Here is a 19,723-nt window from a genome sequence, read left to right as displayed (position 1 = left end):
GATATTATTTATGATATATACCCTAATCCATATACAATATTGGTATAAAAGATTGAGATTCAAACGAATGTGATGTTTAGGCCCAGATGACGTTTTCAATCAAGGGTTTTTTTATTTTTTATATTTTTACTTTTGGCCGTGTTGGGTCTTCGTCTCTGTGCGAGGGCTTTCTCTAGTTGCGGCAAGCAGGGTCCACTCTTCATCGCGGTGTGCGGGCCTCTCACTATCGCGGCTCTCTTGTTGCGGAGCACAGGCTCCAGATGCGCAGGCTCAGTAGTTGTGGCTCACGGGCCTAGTTGCTCCGCGGCATGTGAGATCTTCCCAGACCAGGGCTCGAACCTGTGTCCCCTGCATTGGCAGGCAGATTCTCAACCACTGCGCCACCAGGGGAGCCCTCAATCAAGGATTTTAAAGAAAGATCCATCCAATTGTGGCACCAATTGGTATAAGTGTACAGCTTTTCTAAGTAACTACTTTGAGTAGGAAAACACCTTTTTGGATCTATTAATCCTAATATGTTAGTCAAAAGTCAGTATCACTTCTCTATTATGTTTACCATTGATATTGTAACTTCAGATAGACACAGTGTTTTTATGTCTTTTAGATTCCTCAGAAAGCATCCAGTGTATATAATGCATCTTTTGCATTTTTATTGAAAACTAACACACTAACTCATATCACAATATGGTAATGTAAGGGAAAAAAATGTATAACACTGACCAATGTAAATACCCAAACCCAAGACTCAAGCGCCTTTTGCAAGTTTTGATTGAAATTTGAAATGACTTATTTTCAACAATAGGTGGCGCTTCGCGGGTTTTTTGTTTGTTTAGTTGAAATGCTTTGGCTGTATGAAATATCTCTGCTATCAATTTAAAAAATGAATACAAAACATTAAGATTCAAATAGTACTTTGGTAATTGACAGGAACTATATCTGCTACCAAATCTGCTGTATTTATTATCAAAATTAACATTCTAAGAGATTATCAAAAAGAAGCAGCAATAAACATACTTTTTGAAAATATATAGAAGGATCATTCAGTTTTTTACTTTTCTACTGATTTTCAACTTTTTAAATGTAATTCAATTACTTTTTAAAAACATGTATTTTCTTTATTTACTCTTAATGATCATGAAGAGTTTACAGATTTTATAGAAGGGATTTTTAATATTTGCAATGACCTTTATCTTAATGGGAAGCAAAATGTAAACAATTAAAAATTCTGGATAAATGTTAAGGTGATCAGGGCTCATTAAATTCCTTAATCTGAAATTATTAGCAGATAGCTGCTCCAAAATCCCACTTCACACACACACACACACACACACACACACACACACACACACACACAGCAATACAATTATTCAAACCTGAGTTCAGCCTTAGAAAAACAAAAGTTAAACTGAATTAACTTGAAACAATTATAAGACAAATAAATCCAGTATTTAGGGATGAAGCACCCGGAAAGAGGGGGCCCTGAAACATTTCTTCATCACACAGTGTGTTTGAGGCAATAACACGCTGTATGGCAAGAATTTATACAGGGCTTTAAAACTTACAAAGCACTGCATATACATCGAGTCCACAGTAGGACTACAATTTGGGAAAGTGAAGTATTGTTATTAACTTCAGGTTATTGATGAGAAATCAGGCTGAAAGAAATTAAGTGAAGGTCACCAAGCTAGAAGTGGCAAAGCTGGGACTTGAACTTCATATCATCTGACCCTACATCAGGAACTCTTTTCTCTATACCATGCCATTTTCATATTTGTAATATTGGACATGGGGACATTATGGGCAAATATGGCATATTAGCTAAATTAATAGACTATGATATAGAAGAATGATATAATCAAAACAGATTTTTCAATACGTGTATCCTATCAAATATGATAGACCACATGAAATGTTTTTATAAATGAAATTAAAATGCTCCAAGAGAATTGCAAATCAAAGAAACCTGAGGTATAAATTCTTTCTTTAAAAAAAAAACCTCTTGGAAGTTTTTTTGTTTTCTTTTTTCAATATTAAGCATTCTTATAGAAGGCATGCCTAGAGTCATTTCATCAAATAAATATTCTACTTTTATTTTCCCAAAGGATAAACCATAGCCTTTGGCATAGGTTATTTCAATAGGAAATAAAGATTAAAGCAGACAAGCCCCAGGAGATGTTTTAAGTTGTTTTTGTTTTAATGAAAACATGATTTTGTTTTCTTCCTGTTGTATCTATGAGGGCAGTTAAAGGTTTAAATTAACCTAGGTTCTTATGCACTTGTCTCTGAAGATGAAGTTAGCAGTACAGAGTTGTGGAAATGAGAGATTAATAACTTTTGTTGACCAGAATCAAAGCGAATACCAGGTGATCATTATAAGGACCATTCCACTTCTAGGTTCAGAAATCAAACCAGCAGAAGAGATGGCTAATCCTGTTTTCTTGCGGAAATGAAGAGCAATCAAGGCTTAGAAGGGAACATTTAATAATATGGAAGAGGAAAAAAAACAGGATTTATTCTTCAACTAGGTAGATGAGAAATGAAGACTGTTTTGTACTAGGGCAAAGATGTTTCCTTAGACGACCTTGCCATGTGGATCTAATTAGCAACATCTTTGATATGTAGTAGTGATGCAGTTTGTCTGAACTCTTGCTGCTTTGATTCTCTGTAAAGGAATATAACACTTAAGGAATGAAGGGCACTAATTCAGAGCCCTTCCATGTGCATTTCTTTCTTTTTTTACAACTTGTAGAAAAACAGAATTACTTGTGACAAAGAACACAAATGGTTAGTTGTAGAATTATAGAGCTGACAGAAACTCTACAAATCATTCAGTATAACTTATTCCATGTATTGTTTGATTTGCCCACTTCCAGGATTTGAAACCAACACAGAACATTAATATTTCAAATAGGGCAGAAGGATGAGAATTACACTTACGAAAATGAAAAGAATGTTTATGGAAAATTTACAGAATAGGTTGGTCTATTTCTGTCAACTACAAAGATTGTTTACAAAAGGAAACTGAAAATAAAATGGCTTATCCTTGCCAGCTTTTCTTGGGAAGTATAGTAATATAGTGACTATTGCCCTAAAAGGAAAGTAATGACTTAGTTTCCATTCTTGGTTCTTCATTACTTAATTAGATACTTATAGGGTAACTCATCAATTTCTGTTATTGTTTCTCAACAAGATAAAAGATTATATTTATTATCGTGACTTCACAGAAACATTGGGAGGATTAATAAGGTATTATTTTTCAGGAGCTTGGAACATATTGTGGTTCTGCTAGTTTGGCAAATAAAGTAGGTAAATGAGTAAGTTAAGCCTCAGTACTACATTTTTTCTTCTTTTTTAAATCACTAGCAGTTGCCAGGAGTTACCAGACCTTTTTTTTTCATTTTACTTTATTATTTTCTCAAAAGTCAAATCAGTAGAAGAAATGGCTAATCTTGTTTTCACATGAAAATGAAGAATGTCAGGGTTCACTTTCCATTCCACCTTATTTTTTTAGATCTTAATATAGTAAACTGAAAATTATTGTAAGATTTTCTCATGGATATTTACATTGTTTTTCCTTTTTGGGAAAATTTCATACTCTAGCTATCCATTTCTAGCCAAGGTACACTGTAATTAAACTTTCTAAATAAAGAACAATGTCTATTTTAAGCTAAAATTTTAGAATTTCTACCAAGTCTTAGAGTTGTAGGCAATCAGAAGAAGGGGCAGGTTTTATTAAATGTCTTCTAGATCCAGGGCGGCAAGGCTATACCTATATTTATTTGTAATGTACTATTTAGAGAAAAACATTGATGCATTTTAGTGCCAGATGATGTAAAGGGTCATTGGTCAACTTCGTGCAGCATACTGTTTGATTTCTAAGTAGAACATGGCCCATGATGATGGTGTTATAGATAAAATTTCATGGATTTTATTATTGTAATTTAAAAATACTTAATCTCATGCAAATTGTAGTTTAATAATGCACCCGTTGTTGAAATAGTTTGAAGTTTATTTGCAATAGAAATCTTTCAAATATATTGTTGTAGGATTTATGGAAGTAAAATGTTCAGTGTTCCCTCTCCTGGTTTTATCATATTGGTGAACTGACCTCTCATCCTCAAATTGTGGTGATAGCGGAGAAGACAATTTTGAAGACCCACGTAAGATACTCTGATGGAATGTTCTATTTCTGAGTTGACTATTCCACACCCATTCAAATTGGGCAAGAAACTTATCCACTGGTTAAAGTTCATTACATCCCCAAATATAATGAGATATATGAAAAAATAGAAAATATGTACAATAATGTTGATTTTATCCTTTGAAACAGACTGTTTTATTACAACTTATATTGACTGAATAGGTAGCTTCTTGCTTTAATTCTTGTTCTATGTTATTTTCTAGTGATGGCTTCTTCTTCTTGCTGATGGTCTTAGCAGTGCCCTAGGGTCCTGAGAGGTTATTCCAAATACAACTTTAATTTTTTAAAGTGCTCAAACATTTGAAAGTCTAGAATAGAAAAAAACAGTTTCAAAAGAATCACTTGCTATTAAAGAAGGAGATTAAAAAATTACTTGGAACCAAAAATGTCCGTACTCAAATTTATATGATTTTTTTTTCCTGGAGTTTTGCTTTGTTTGTCAAAGACTTTAAGCTACTTCTGATATGTAGTACCTGGAGAAAATATTTCCTTTCCACTTACTATATGTTTTTGGGTTTTAGGTATCTTTTAAAAGTCTCTGTGGAAACTCAAATTTCACATATTGTTACCCTCACTGCAGCATGAAGTACACGATTTTGATAATAAATGTCTAAAATCCAATAGTTTGTAAGGAAACAAAAAGCAAGTTTCCTACTGATTAAAATGCTTTTTTTTTTCAGTGACACATCATTTATGCTTAAGAATTATACAACTTCTCGGAAAATTATCTCTATTTTAATTGATTGCCATTTAGCTTATTTTAAAAATATTTTTTTTCAAAATTATAAATATATTACAAAATTGAAGGAGTTTGGGATTTTTAAAATTTGATTTTGGGGAAGTTATATCACAAATCAAGATAGAGCAATTATTATAAAATCTACAGTAGGAGATTGCGCCTTAATGACATATTGTTACATACATTTGCAGTAAGGAGTGCCACCTTTTGAACTTTGAGGTTCCACATAGTCTGAACTTTGCTTTAAATAGGAACTAATGTTATATTATCATCTTTTTCCTATCAATATACATTCTCTCACTAACTGATCAGAAGTGATGGCTTGATATACAACTTTTTAATCTTCTTTTATTCTTCAAAAAAAATTGTTTTCTAATTCAACTTTAAGGATAGAGTCCACCAATCCTTTTACTGAGATTGATGACTAAAGACTGCTGACTAGATTTAAAGGTATTCTTTCATGACAAACAGCATTTGCAGGATTTTTAGAGGCAATCCACATTTTTAGAGGACGTTTTTCACAGGAGGGTACAGGGCAACATTTCCAAGCGAGAACTCATGAACGAAAGAGGAAACGACTGTTGGGGAAATCCTGCTCCAGGTTTTCAGGCAGCCCGTATGATTGACATATGATATCACTGGAGGCGTGTCCTGGAGTGGAGGTGGAGGTGCCCGCGACGAGCTGAAATTCTGCGGAGCCGGAGTGGGACTGCTCTGTAAGGCACTCAGTGGTTTGCAGAGTGATAGCTGCAGACAGAACTCCCTGCCCTGGATAAGGAGCAGCTACAGTCGCTGTAAATGTGCCTGAAAAGCAATTTCCAATCTTTGCGTTAGGTAAGAACTGTTTCCTTCCTTTCTTTCCGCAGACATTTTAGGAAAGGTCAGGTGAGAAATGTTGGCTTTTGCAAGGAACTGGTTATTTCTTTGAACTCGCTTTAGATCTAAGATTACTGGTTGCATTTCAAATTACCAGTAGCATTCCCACTACTAAACCTAATGCTCTTAAAATAAATGCTACCACCAAAAGAAAAAGCAGGGCCCCTTTCCCTCCCCCCCTCCCCCCGTAAGCGAACTACTTAACAAGGTTAAAGTCTGAAACGGTCGGATGTGTGAAAAACTGGGTGGTTTATGCCGAAGAGGGGCTGGCACTCGGGTGTGTGGACCAAATGCGTGTTTGTTTAGGCATTGTTGGCGACCGAATCCCGAGAAGCAATTGTCTAAAACCTGAATTTCCCGTCTCTGTGTATTGATTTCCAATGCGCAGAGGCGTCGCTTGAACGTTGCTTGAACTCCTAGGCATTCCAAGGGGCAAAAGCACTTCGGCAAAAACGTGCAAGACTGCATGTTACTTTGGTTCGCTGCTGACACGCCGACTGTGCGCCCGCCTGTCAATCACTGGGAGAGCAACAGCCAGCACATGGCAGCGGGTGCGGGCGGCTGGCGAGCTGGCGAGCGGCCCGCTCCGCTCCACTCTCCTCCCGGGCGGCGGAGCGCGCTGCGCGGCCAAGTGCCTGGAAAGAAAGGGAAATTAACGTGTTTTTCTCTCTAATCGTCTGTAGCAGGCATTTCGGCCGTGGAAGAGGAGGGTCGGAGGGCTGGGAGTGAGCGCTGCCCGGGAGACGCTGACTGCCAGCACCGGAGTTCCCGGGGACGCCGTGCCCCCACTTGCCCGGCGTGCGGGATCGGGAAAGTGCCTGGACCTGCGCGGGGGGACCTGCGCCCCGCCTTCTCCCCGGAGAACCCCCAAACCTCGCTGCCTTCACCACCACCCCTCAAAAAGCCGGTAAAAAATAAAATAAAAAATTCCCCCCCCACCCGCCCGCCATCCCGCGGAGAGCGGCGGCTCGGCCTCGCAGGCGTGTGCTCCAGCTTGCCTGCGCGGCTCCGTGACCCGCCCGGGGACGCCGGTTCGAGCCCCGTCCCGGGCGCCGCGGAGCCTCGAACGTCCGTGACGTGGATTTTCACGCGTCAGGAGGCCGCCACTCCCGCCTTTCCCGCGAGGAGCGACTGGAACCCAAGAAGAACTGTGGTCCGAGCACGCACCCTTATCCCCGCCGCTCCCTCGCTTGCTTTCCGGAGAGACCCGGAAAGCCCTTCCGAAGGGAATTGTTTTCTGGCTCTCGGAGGGGGCTGCAGGAGAAGAGCCCCGGAGGTGGATGTTACTGAGCTGCGCGGCGCACGCGAGCTGTGAGGAGTCTACGCCCGGCCGCGCGGAGGCTCCGGAGGATTGTCCCCCGCAGCCGGAAGGGGGCCGCGGGGAGCGCTCCTGCCCGGCGGGGACGGTGGAGGCCGCGGGCCGACCGGCCGCAGCTCGGGCCATGCCTCCCCGTTCTCCTCGCCGCGGTTGATGCGGGGCGTGCACTCAGCCGCCCGCACCGGGACCTGGGCCGGGTTGCACGGCTTGGCCCCCCGCCCCCGCTTCGGCCTAGGTGAGTGTGGGGCGGCCTCTCTCCCGCCGCGGGGGCGGGAGACGCGCGGGCGGGGCGGGCGGGGCGGGCCGGGCGGCAGGTGCGGGCCCGGAGGAGCTGCGCGGGGGCCGGAGCCGCGCGAGGGGAGGAAGGGCAGAGGAGGTAGAGGGGGGCGACCCCCTCCCGCGGCGCGGCCCTCCCACCGGGGCGCTCGGAGCTCCGGAACCGGGCGGGCGACCTCCCGCCTCCGCACGGGATGGCGAGCGGGGCCCCGCGTTCTCAGTCGCCTGCAGCGGTGGCGCCATGACCCGGGGTGTGCTCTTGGAGGAACTGCCCCCCCCCGGGGGAAAGACGCTTTCAGGGAGGCTTTTGAGGGGGTCAACGGGGCGGGGGGGGGCCGCGGAGCTGTTCGGCGGGTTTTCTGTGTCGGAGGCTCCCTGGGACTGGGGCCGGGAACGGCATGTTTGCGCCCGCGTGTGCCTGAGCAAAGCCCCAAGTCGCTGGGGACGCCCTGGCCCGGGTCTGCGTGCGCCCGAGCGAGCTGCCACTGTATTCTTGTAGTGAGAGCGGTGGAGCGGCGAGGGGAGGGGAGAGGGCACTGCCACTTTAAAAGTGGGGAAGTCCGCCCTCCTGAGGTAATGGTAACCTCAGCCTCCTCCCCTCCTCCTGCCCGAGAGAGGGAGCGAGAGCGGGCGAGAGAGCGAGCGAGCAAACTTGTTTTCATTCATAACTTTTTCCTTTTCCTTCCTCGCCGTCAACTCTTTATTCCCCGCTTGTCTCCGCGCGGATTGCAGAGGGCGCAGCTCCACCGCGGTAGCCGGCGATGTGGCGACGCCGCTCTGCAGCCCCTGCCCCTGGCTCGCTGCGCCCCGGCTCTTTAGGAATCCGGCTTCTCCTTTAAAGTGTAGACAGCTATTTATTTATAATCCTCCCTGACGTGGGCTTGCTTTTTGGCGCCCGCGTTCGCTCTGAAGGCTCTCACCGATTTGTGAGCCTCCTTGGTGGCATACGCCAAGAGGTTTTGGAAATCCACGGTGATCCTTAGGATGTGATGGGATTGTCCGAAAAGGTATTCGACTTCGATTCGGGGGTTTCTTGGGGAAGACAGTCCGCCGAGAGCGTGTGAGCGTGTTTGGGGCTAGACCGAGGACTGTCACTGCTGGAAGAGGGGCTTTGCTTCAGATCAGAGGCGGCCGAGTCTCTTCGCTCTTTCCTTTTATCCGGTGGTCTCCGCCACCGGCCAGCGTGAACTTTGCCACAAGTAGCGTTTAAAACTCAGATTCAAGTGCCTGGTGTTTTATCTGCCCTCTTCAAATCCACCGTTTTTCCTTTCGTGTGGAATCCGCCTTACTACCTTTAGGTACTCTTTGCTTTAAAAGCATTGGGTTAAAAAGTGCTTTGCGAGGAGGAATGATATTGTGCAGAGTAACGATGGAATCTTTTGAACAGCCCTTAAGGATTCCAGGACTAAACCCAGCAGGTTGCGAATGTGTTTCTCTTTCTGTACAGAGAAGGTAGAAGAAAGTAGAAACTCGAGGATCTGAGTTGGGAGAATGAGGGAGGGGAACGCCAAGAAGTTAACATGTAAGACTTAGTCCGGGGACATTGAGTGAAGTTAAGAGGTGAAATGGACTTCTTTCCGCTTTATTCCTTAAGCTAATGTGTTTTGGCTCAAGGTAGTAGTGGGGAATCGGCATTTTTTTCTTTTCATTCTTGAATTGGATCAAATCTGTAGGCTTTGGGAGGAATTTGTGTGAAAAATGTTTTAGTCTATCATTGACTGAAAACAAACGTTTTTATGTTTGATTGTTTTATGAAGAAGACATTATAAATTAGAAACTGTTAACTGTTGGTGTGGAAACAAATGCTTATTTTTATCAGGATATTACTGTACTTTATTACAAGAAGCACATGGATTCAGAGTTGGCAGTGCCTTTGAAAATCAATATCTGTCATGTAAATACAGATTTTTAAATTAGAGGAAATACAGATAATTAAAATGGCCAGGATTTCCCCATACTACTAAAGGCCTAACACTTACTTGTGTGTGAAAGTTATCTCATTAGGTGAGTGAGCCCTTATTTAAACTTAAAAAAAAAATTCTTTCATGATTTCAAATGTGAATACTCTTAACGTTCACTGAACTGTACATTAAGTTTCGTGAGTGTGCTTTAGAGGCTATAAAACACCAAGAACTGTTGTATTTGTCTACATTTGCATCTTGTACATTAATAATGAACTAGCTTTAAAATTCTGGTTTCTCCTGAAAAATGACCTCTTATTTTGAGATTCCATTTTAGTTTGGAATCTCTTTGATTTTTTTTTTTTAAATGCATGAAGTATACCTTGACTAATTTCCTCACCATTAATCTAATGCTTGTAACAGCAAACAAATAACAGAAGGCAACAGTGCCAAAGCCATTCTTAATTTTTTTTTAACGAGTGGCTATTTTCCTTTATGGAAAACACCCATGAACTGATACTGAGCTCTCTTTAGATGAGAGCTGTTTATTAGTGCTTATACTCAATATTCCCCATGAGGGCATACTCCATTTTAATTGTTTGTTAGATTCACAAACAGGAAGACATTACTTCTTGATTCTGCTTTTTAAAACTTGAAAAAACGTCTAATTCTTATGGCATGGGGTCTCTTGCTTACATTCTTCTTCTCTGATGTGGTCCTCAGCCTCTCTTAGAATTGGACTCTGGCCAGGACTCCAACATCATTGTAATCCACTGATGAGGGAGATCATTACCAGGTGGTTTAGGCAATTTGCGACTTGACGGGATTTCTCGCATCCCCCCTCCCCCAAATGCTTCTCCTCATTTATTTTTTCTCTGTTTTTTTCATCTTTGATTTCCTTTTAGGATTTCAGATGCATGCCAGGTTTCCACTGATTGCCGGAATTCAAGATCACTACACATGGATCCCCAAAATCAACATGGCAGTGGCAGTTCATTAGTTGTGATCCAGCAGCCTGCTTTGGATAACCGTCAGAGGTTAGACTATGAGAGAGAGATTCAGCCTGCCGCTATTTTGTCCTTAGACCAGATCAAGGCCATCAGAGGCAGCAATGAATACACAGAAGGGCCATCAGTGGTGAAAAGACCTGCTCTTCGAACAGCACCAAGACAAGAAAAGCATGAAAGGACTCATGAAATCATACCGATTAATGTGAATAATAACTATGAGCATAGACCTACCAGCCACCTGGGACATGCGGGACTCTCAAATAATACCAGAGGCCCCATATTGAGCAGATCAACCAGCACTGGAAGTGCAGCCAGTTCTGGGAGCAACAGCAGTGCCTCTTCTGAGCAGGGGCTGTTAGGAAGGTCACCGCCAACCAGACCAGTCTCTGGTCACAGATCTGAAAGGGCAATCCGGACCCAGCCCAAGCAATTGATTGTGGATGACTTAAAGGGTTCCCTGAAAGAGGACCTGACACAGCACAAGTTCATTTGTGAACAGTGTGGGAAGTGCAAGTGCGGAGAATGCACAGCTCCCAGGACCCTGCCATCCTGTTTGGCCTGTAACCGGCAGTGCCTTTGCTCTGCGGAGAGCATGGTGGAATATGGAACCTGCATGTGCTTGGTCAAGGGCATCTTCTACCACTGCTCCAATGACGATGAAGGGGATTCTTACTCGGATAATCCTTGCTCCTGTTCACAGTCACACTGCTGCTCTAGGTACCTGTGTATGGGAGCCATGTCTCTGTTTTTACCTTGCTTACTCTGTTACCCTCCTGCTAAGGGATGCCTGAAGCTGTGCAGGGGGTGTTATGACTGGATCCATCGCCCAGGGTGCAGATGTAAGAACTCCAACACGGTCTATTGTAAGCTGGAGGGCTGCCCCTCCCGGGGTCAGGGTAAACCATCATGATTTTTGGAGGTGGGTTGGGCCTCCTGAACTTCTAGCTTTCAAGCTGTGGCTGTTATGAAAAGATCCTGTTAGATACTGGTTTTATTTTCTTTGCAGTTTTTCCCTTTTTCCCACATTCTCTCCCCCTCTTCCCAAGATTTGACTCATGGATTTTACTCTAATGGTTGATCTTCAGTAACAGTGAACTGTGAAACTGCACCTGGCTCCCCCTTATGACAAGAGCCTCTGCCATCCACTCGAGAGGATATTGAGAGCCAGTGGGCTTTTATGTAGCCTTTTTGTTCTGCAAGAAACTTTCCAAAGTTGTACACATGAACATACCCACACACACACCCAGACTACAGTGATTTAGAGCTGTTTTTGTTTGGGTACTCTGGGAGCAGGGAAATTGGTTTTTTAAAGAGGCAACCATTTAATTGCTTAAATAAGCTATGTATTAAATCTGTCTCCAATTAGGGCTCTCTTCATAGCATTGGACCCTTAAGTAGCAAGGGGGATATGTTTCTGTTATAACATTAAAATTCTCCTTTAACCACTGCCTTCTCCTTCTTGCCCCTCAACGTTCTCTCCCCTCAGTTCTGGCATTATCTTATCCTAGAGATGCCAGTTTTGTTTTCTGGGTTTTTTTCCCGTGTAATTTTAGATTCGCTTACAATATAAATCTTCACATTGGAGATATATTAGTTGTATCTTGTTCATCCTCATTCAAAGCTTTCATATTTGTGAAGGACTCGGCTCCCTTCTGTACCCCCACGCTTTTCACCAAATTACTCTTGTCACTGAGGGCACTTGGATGACTGAAGTTGATATTTATAGCTGATCGATCTATACGTGTCACAGAACTATGCTGCCTAAAGTGATCTTGGCTCCTTAATGGTTTTTGGACCCTTTGGTTAGTTAACAGCTGAGTAGTTCTAATCTTTTCTGCTTTCATTGCCTTAACCACAAATTGTGGTGCTTTTTGTATATTTTATGTATAAATCACAAAGTTGAATTCTGACTATTTTTAAGACAAAAGTCTGTTAAACTTTTTTATTGTAAAGAATATTTATTATGCGAATCTATTATTTTATGATATTTATTGCAAAAACTGTTGAAATGTACTCATGTCTGAATATAACAAAATATCAATACATAACGGAAAATAAGGTGACACCAAGAAAGTACATATGTTAACTATAATGCAGAAAATATATTAATTAATGAACCTGTCTCTTGATTTCTTCATTTATTAGCCTGTACTGTTGTGGTGATTTTTGTCATTTGCTTCGACTCTTTCGTCATGCATACCCATTTTCTTTCTTTCCCTTAACATACCAAATCTAGATGCAAGTGAGCTCAAATTTTGAACTAGATGTTTCCTGGAAAATGCATTAATCAAGATTTTGTAATCCAAATTGTGTTTCAACAAATGCCTGAGTAAATCACTTTACAGAGTGAAAAAACTTTTTTTTTGTAATTAGTGTTAACAATTCCTGCCACTTTTGTCTATTTTGTAAGCAAGGGGTTTTGTGTATGTCATAGTTTCTTGCAATGGGACGTATTTGTAAGTTTTAAAAAATGTTTATCTTAACTCTCTTGGATTAGTCAAAAATTCGTTTTCATCCACAAAACTTAAAGGACTTAGTTCTGCAGGCATGCTTGGAGTCTCTGGCACTGTCACTTTAATAAAACATTCTAAAAGTTAAGAGTGCACCAAGGGAATAGTTAACATTATCAAAGAGATGTTTTAAAAACATTCCAGTCCCTACCTTTTCATTTTGTTTCATAAGTCTCTAATGTGACCTGATCAAATAACATTTTGACATGTTTTATGGAATAAGGAATCTGAGGGCCCTGAAACTTTATATAAAGAAAGTAAATATTTTTAGTTTTTAGTCTGCTGAAGTTACGACATGGTTAGAATCTTTGGGTCTGATAAAATTTTGTGCATGTGACCCCTCAGACTCAGTTTCACGAACTCCTCCCTATGCCTAAGTGATGTGTCAAAGCTGAATAATCTGCATTTGAGAATAAGATGTTGACATAATATGAGCCCAGGATTTAGGCTGTCAAAACTCTTACCCAGCTTCTTTGTTTTGGTTGTCTCTTTACATGATTTGGCTACTAGTTTTGGAGTACTTACTCTTTGTAAATAGGCTTTGATTTTGGTTTAATCTGACAAGACATAAGTGGTAGAAACTTGTTTTAATGCTTTTCCATCAAGCCACTAACCTATTAGTTGGCATTATGACGTTTGATATAATCAAGTATTTTCTCTGCGCTCTGGAAGCAGAAACTTTTTTTTTAATGAGTATTTGTGTTTTGGAGGCCATTTCATAATCTACAGTATTTCAAAATGTGAATTTATTTCCTCTTGTACTCAAGTTATGTGATGATATCACCGATTCCTTAATATTGAATATTTCATTGAAGTTTCGCTCCTTAATGAAGTGTATAAACAGACTCCCTCAAAGTACTGTGTAACTTTTTTCTGTTATTTAGACCCTTCGTTTAATTAGGAATTGGTATAAGAGCTGTCTGTAGCTATACTAACCAGACTAAGAAGCTGTAGCTTTTATTGAAAGAAATTTATAACTTTTATGAGAAATGAGGTATGCTGTGGAGTTTTAACTTCAGGCTATACGGGGAATACATTAAAATGACAATATTAAGACGGTAGTCTCAGGCCTGTATTTGGAAGTAGCAATAGGTTAGAGGTTCAGACTTCTAACATGCTTGTCAGGTGCAAAGCGTAAATACTTTGATTCAAAACTGCCTCCTTTGTGATGGTTTAAACCTAGAAGGAAAAAATATTAGGGTGTGTCTTCATGAATGCTTATGAGTCCTATGCTTTTTAATACTGATGATCATTGTAAAGTGCTATGGCTTTGAAAGCATCCGCAAAGCTGAAATTTCTTATAAACTCCACTGCCATTTATTTGATACTGCCCGGTGAAAAATACCAAATAGATCGGTTAACCTTTCCTTTTTTATTCCACAATTTTGTCCCTCTTCCTCAGCTACTACAGCTTGACAGAATGAATATTTTTGTTAAATAGTTCCTTTCCAGCATATTTTCTGAGTGCCATTCTTTTCGTTCCAAGAAGTTTTATTTAGATAATTTAATTGTGAATAAAACCAATGCAGGATTGCTGTAATTGAGCAGTTTCCCGTCAACAGTTTATAAAATGTCACTCAGCAGAAAAATGGAATGTGAAAAAACAGATATGCTTCTTTTTGTGAAGGCCTAAGGTGAATCCTTAAATGATAGTCTGTTATAATTATTATATAGTTTTCAAAATCCAAACCATAGAATGAACATTCCAGTTATGACTAAGAAAAATAAAAATTAAAAACAGTGGTTTTTAAAGTGAAAGGGGGCTTCCCTGGTGGCGCAGTGGTTGAGAGTCCGCCTGCCGATGCAGGGGACACGGTGTTCGTGCCCCGGTCTGGGAAGATCCCACATGCCGCGGAGCAGCTGGGCCCGTGAGCCATGGCCGCTCAGCCTGCGCGTCCGGAGCCTGTGCTCCGCAACGGGAGAGGCCACAACAGTGAGAGGCCCGCGTACAGCAAAAAAATAAAAAAATAAATAAAAATAAAGTGAAAGGAAGGGAGTTAAAAACTAATGTTTTTACCCTAAAGTTAATATTGGAATCAAACTCAGAGGGTTCATTTCCAGAAGATTGATTTAATTTTTTAAATTGTCTCCTTTTCCTAAATCCTTTTTTTGTTGAGTAATGTATTTCATGGCAGTTCTTATGTATAGCTCTTTAGCAAAAAAGTACAATCCCATTTTTAAACATGTATATAATATTGCAAGAGAAAGTTTGGCATCACTTTTTACACATCTTGAAAACAAAACTTTAAATCCCCCTTTTGGCCAATTGACAATTGGGGGACTTTTTTTTCCATTATTTCACTTATTAGATAAGACAGCCATGTACTTAATTGACAAAGTTATTGATTCTTCTGATATTCTCTTGGACTATTACCAAGCCATTTTGCTACATTTATTGAACCCCTACTATGTGCATTATTCCATATGCAGAAGAATTCTAGAGCTAGAAATAGCTATCAGAATATACTTGCTCTATGTTTCTCAACCATATATGAAAGTAAATATGTCACTAGTTAAAAAGTTAAAAATCAGAAGTCTGTGTCATAGCTCAGACCTACTCTACCAGAAGAATCTCCAGGAGAGGAGCTTGATATTCTTAATTTCAAAAAGCTTCTTGGGTGATTCTATCAGGCAATTTTGGAATCGCTTTTTTAGTTCGATGTCTTCATTTTGAGAATGTAGAAACAAAGGCCTGGCTTGAGAAATGTTCATGATAGCTAGCATAGAACCAGGACTCCTCAGTTACAGGATTTTCTTCATTTCTTGGCAGCAAACCTGGTACCTTTATGTTACACATTAGCCTTTACCATTTCGTTCTTTTTACCAGAACGTGTTTCCTTCATAATTAATCAATTGGACCATAATTTAGGAAATGGAATGTTTTTCTGCATATATTATTTGCACTTAGCTATCAGGAATAAGTAGCAAATGACTTAATTGCCATGATTATTTTTCATATGTTATTATTAAAGTTAACAGCTTCTTCTGAAAACAGCATGTGTGCTTCCCCTGGCCAGGTGCATATGGTAATAATGGAACAAACGGATTCGATCAGTTTGTAAAAGATAATAGTAACTTGGCATCTAGATTCAAGAACTTGTGTGATGGCACTTCTTACTGTTATTCTGGTCGTTTCAGGATTACAGTGATTAAAAAGCAGATTTAAATGTTCTATTTTGTACTATTAAAAAGATTGGTGTTAAAGTCAGATAGTCGAGTCATACTAGGTATGGCAATAACTCTTAAGAGCAAAAGCCATCAGAGAACCTAGAATTGTTTTGAATTAGGTAATTTGGGAAAATATACTAAAAACTTCTGTCATTCACTAGTAAGTAGTCCGAGAGCTTGTTTGGATAAAATAATCATAGAATCATACTTTTAGTGGTAGAAAGAAACTTAGAGGTCATCTATTGCATCTTCTTTAGAGATGAGAAAGCCAGGTTCAGAGATGTTGCTTACCTAAAGTCATGATCTAATTGCCAAAATAAAATAAACTTTATTAAAAACTGCTTGCTGCATAGGTACGTTTGGTAAAAGATCAGAAGAAAGAAGAGGTTGGTTGTGGGGGGCAAGACCAACCTCTAAACCAAAGTTTCAGGTTAATTTGTAAGTTATAAAATTTAACAAGTTTGTGAAAGCACAATGGACTAACGGTAGTCCAAGGCAGAGAAATAAGTGCCGTAAGAAAGGAATCAGACAAAAGGAGCTGAATAAATTTGATGTAAGAAAGCAAGGTGGGTATTTGAGAAAACTGAGTTCCAGTTTGGCTAGCAGCGGTTCTCAACTTCAGCTGTACATTAAAACCACCTGGAAGTAAAACAACAACAAACAACACCTGTGCCCTGGGTGGGGCTTTGTCTTTTGTCTGTCTTCCAAGCACCCCAGATGATTCTAAGACACAGCCGCAGTGAAGAGCCTCTGAATTAGATTATAGGTAAGTGTAGAAGAATTATGGGAGATTAAAATGGCAGCTATTAAGGTAAGAGGCCAATTTAGAAAAAGAAAGAAGTATTAAGGGTCAGAACTAGGTTGGAGGTTAGTAGGAATGGAAAGAAGGAGGCAACATGAGAAGTAAACCTAAAGGGCTTTGCAGTTATTTGTATGTGGGGTTGAGAAGGAGGAAAGAATTGAAAATGATGCTGAGGTTTTGGACCAAGGTGAATAGGCAAACAACGGTAGCTCTGTTAAAAGAAGTGGGTGGAATTAGTTTAGGAGGTGTGTGGGGTGGGAAAGTTATGAGTTCTATTGGGATAAACTCTTACAGTGCAGGTGAGTTGCCAGAAGGTCACTGAGAAAAAAGTCTAGAATTTAAGAGGGGTGGGTGATGGCCCATCACCCACATGGGGGTGAGAGGGAATCTGTAGCATAGATTTTTTTCTAAGGGAAAGAATGGAACTAAAAGCAGGCTAGGAACAAAACCTTGAGGAACATGCCTATATTTAGGAGGCATAGCTGGGATTTAGAGCCAACAGAGGGATGTTCAAAGAAGCATTAGGCACTGAAGGATTGGTATGTTTTAGAATCCAAAGGAGACTTTCAAGATGGAAATTAGTAACTAAATGTCAAAAGCTGTGCAGACTCCCAACTAAATTTGGTGGGCGGTATTTAGGTGAAATTGTGGTAATAAAAACCAGATTGCACGGGATTTAGTGGGTGGTGAGTACAATGCAAGTAACAGCTTTAGACTATTCTAGAAATTTTGAGATGATAGGAAAGTAACTAGAGAGGTAACAGCTGAAGAGGATTTTTAGAATAACAGAAACCTGCGCCTTTTTGTAGGGCAAGAACAAGGGCAATTGAGAAGGAGCAGAGGAAAGAGCTGAAGGAACGCAATTCCAGAATAGAGAGGAGGGGATAGAAGACAGCACAACGAGGGCTCTTTAACCTTGGCAACTAATGGTTCTTCTCCCAGAGGAAAGAACAAAAGGTGAGAAGGAAGAAAAAGACACAGTGGCACTTTAAGAGGCAGAAGAGGGACATTACAGAAATGTACCCTGATTTTGGTAAATAGAGGGTGGACTTCTCTTGAAAGTTAAGGTGCATTAAGGGACTGACCTGGTTCTTGAGAGCAGAGTCTGGAATAGCTCGAGGTGCGGATGCTAACGCGTGGTCAACAGCAACTTATGAAGTGAAGAGCAGTGCTTAGAGCTCAGCTCACATGGAACCGGAAATTTGGGGGGAGCCACTAAGTGTTTTTCCAGATTTTATCAAGACAGTCCTTGTAGCTGCTTAGAGGGGCAGTTAAGGCAGACAATAAGGGACCATTAAGAAATGGTGGGGCTTCCCTGGTGGCACAGTGGTTGAGAGTCCGCCTGCCGATGCAGGGGACACGGGTTCGTGCCCCGGTCCGGGAGGATCCCACATGCCGCGGAGCGGCTGGGCCGGTGAGCCATGGCCGCTGAGCCTGCGCGTCCGGAGCCTGTGCTCCGCAGCGGGAGAGGCCACAACAGTGAGAGGCCCACGTACCGCAAAAAAAAAAAAGAAAAAGAAAAAGAAAAGAAATGGTGAATTTGAAAGAGGTCAGGAATTTTCGGGCGGCAGTCTGAGTATTTGATGAAATGACTGGGCAGAAGAGTTCCAATGAGGATGAAATACAGGCTTACAAAGAGTATAGAAAGAGCAAAGGTAGACAGCTGAGGACAGAGGAGAATTTTCAAGTCAAGATCTTAGAAGGTGGGCCATTTTCAAATGCTGAGGATATCTGGGGTTTCTCTGTGCTCATGGGTTGCTGAGGCAGAGAGGAGATTTTTGGAGCAAAAGATGAAGAGGACGAGAAAACAGGCCAATGTGTTAAGAGTTGTTAATTTAAGTATTAAAATGTTGGAGCTGGAGAGGAAAATTTAGAAGCTGGTGTTTATGTTTGGAAAGGATGTTTTTGGGCACTTTAACTTGTTTTTAAGCTAATAGATTATAAATTAAGATCTGATAAAAATGTAAGATTTCTTAAAAAGGAATGAACTAGTGGAGTAGAATTTATTTCAAATGGGACATGCTCCATTTATAGCACAAATGATCTGTTAACAAAATCTGTTACTGAATAAAGAAAATATCTTCATGAAAATTGACCAGTCAATTCCGTCAAAATAATACACAGAGCCAGAAGACCTTCTGCCTTCCCCATTCCCTTCTTTAAGCTTTTGCACACTTCAGAGGCACTTCAGAAAGCAAAGAGATTGGGTCCAGGATCTTAGTCCTGTCTGTTTCACAAAGTTTGCATGTTGCAGATTTGCAGTAGAAGCTGCGAGTGAATTGACTCCTTAACAGAAATACATTTTATTCTCCTGGGCCACCCAGAATCTGCCTTCTACTCCAAATGTAGAGAGGCCTATCTTTATAAAGAAAACTGAGGGTGTTAGAGGTATTTACAGACCATGTGGAGTTCTCATTGGTTACTTTGTGGTTTATAAACCTGCTTTTGGAATTACCTGTAATTTCCTCTTCGAATCTGCCTTTGGCCATTTTTGGCTATTGCCCTTTAGTGGTACCAGAAACAGAATCCAATTAGGGAAGATAAAATAAACACAAAGATGAAACTAAAATTTATCAGTTTAACTTCTCGCTATCTAATACCTAGAACAGTGCTTGTTACACAGAGTAGGAGCTCAATAAATATTTGTTGTCGATTGCCTTGCTAGATTTATTCATAAAAGCTTCAGAGAAGGAAAGATGCTTAGATTAATGACCAAATTGAATTTTTGTTTTTGCAAGGTTTTTGATACTGTTTCTAATGTTAACAATATTGGCAATTTTGAGAGAAAATTAAAATTGCTTGGCTCTGTCAACCATTTATTTAACAATTTATTTATTGTTTATTTAACAATCGTATTTTAGGTGCTGAGAATCCCAGTCTTTGACTAGTACTGCATACATTTTTAACCACGTGATTGGTGTT

At 40.8% G+C, this 19,723-nt stretch overlaps 1 protein-coding gene across 4 annotated transcripts; it reads left to right on the top strand.

The window, feature by feature from the left end:
• Window positions 1-6,502: 6,502 nt before the first annotated feature.
• On the top strand, window positions 6,503-12,442 carry SPRY1 (sprouty RTK signaling antagonist 1). 4 transcript variants are annotated; one of them, XM_089911528.1, is made up of 2 exons: window positions 6,503-6,723; window positions 10,217-12,442. In XM_089911528.1, exon 2 carries the CDS (start codon window positions 10,272-10,274, stop codon window positions 11,229-11,231), a length of 960 nt encoding a protein of 319 aa, XP_089767654.1. In that variant the 5' UTR covers window positions 6,503-6,723; window positions 10,217-10,271; the 3' UTR covers window positions 11,232-12,442. The 4 variants fall into 4 exon arrangements, with proteins under 4 accessions (XP_089767654.1, XP_022452105.1, XP_022452106.1 ...); XM_022596397.2 differs by lacking the exon at window positions 6,503-6,723 and adding an exon at window positions 7,113-7,369; XM_022596398.3 differs by lacking the exon at window positions 6,503-6,723 and adding an exon at window positions 7,763-8,417.
• Window positions 12,443-19,723: the final 7,281 nt, after the last annotated feature.

The sequence above is a fragment of the Delphinapterus leucas genome, chromosome 5 (genome assembly GCF_059928025.1).
Source record: "Delphinapterus leucas isolate spDelLeu-1000000601 "Yukka" chromosome 5, BTC_Dleu_Yukka2, whole genome shotgun sequence".
Taxonomy (NCBI): domain Eukaryota; kingdom Metazoa; phylum Chordata; class Mammalia; order Artiodactyla; family Monodontidae; genus Delphinapterus; species Delphinapterus leucas.
This window is presented reverse-complemented; position numbering and strand designations above follow the sequence as displayed.

Bases quoted from the DNA above. Each gene is read 5' to 3' on its own strand.
- SPRY1 (XM_089911529.1), top strand. From the start codon at position 10,022: ATGTGGTCCTCAGCCTCTCTTAGAATTGGACTCTGGCCAGGACTCCAA. The intron at 10,108-10,216 runs GTGGTTTAGGCA...ATTTCCTTTTAG, and splicing joins ATGAGGGAGATCATTACCAG to GATTTCAGATGCATGCCAGG.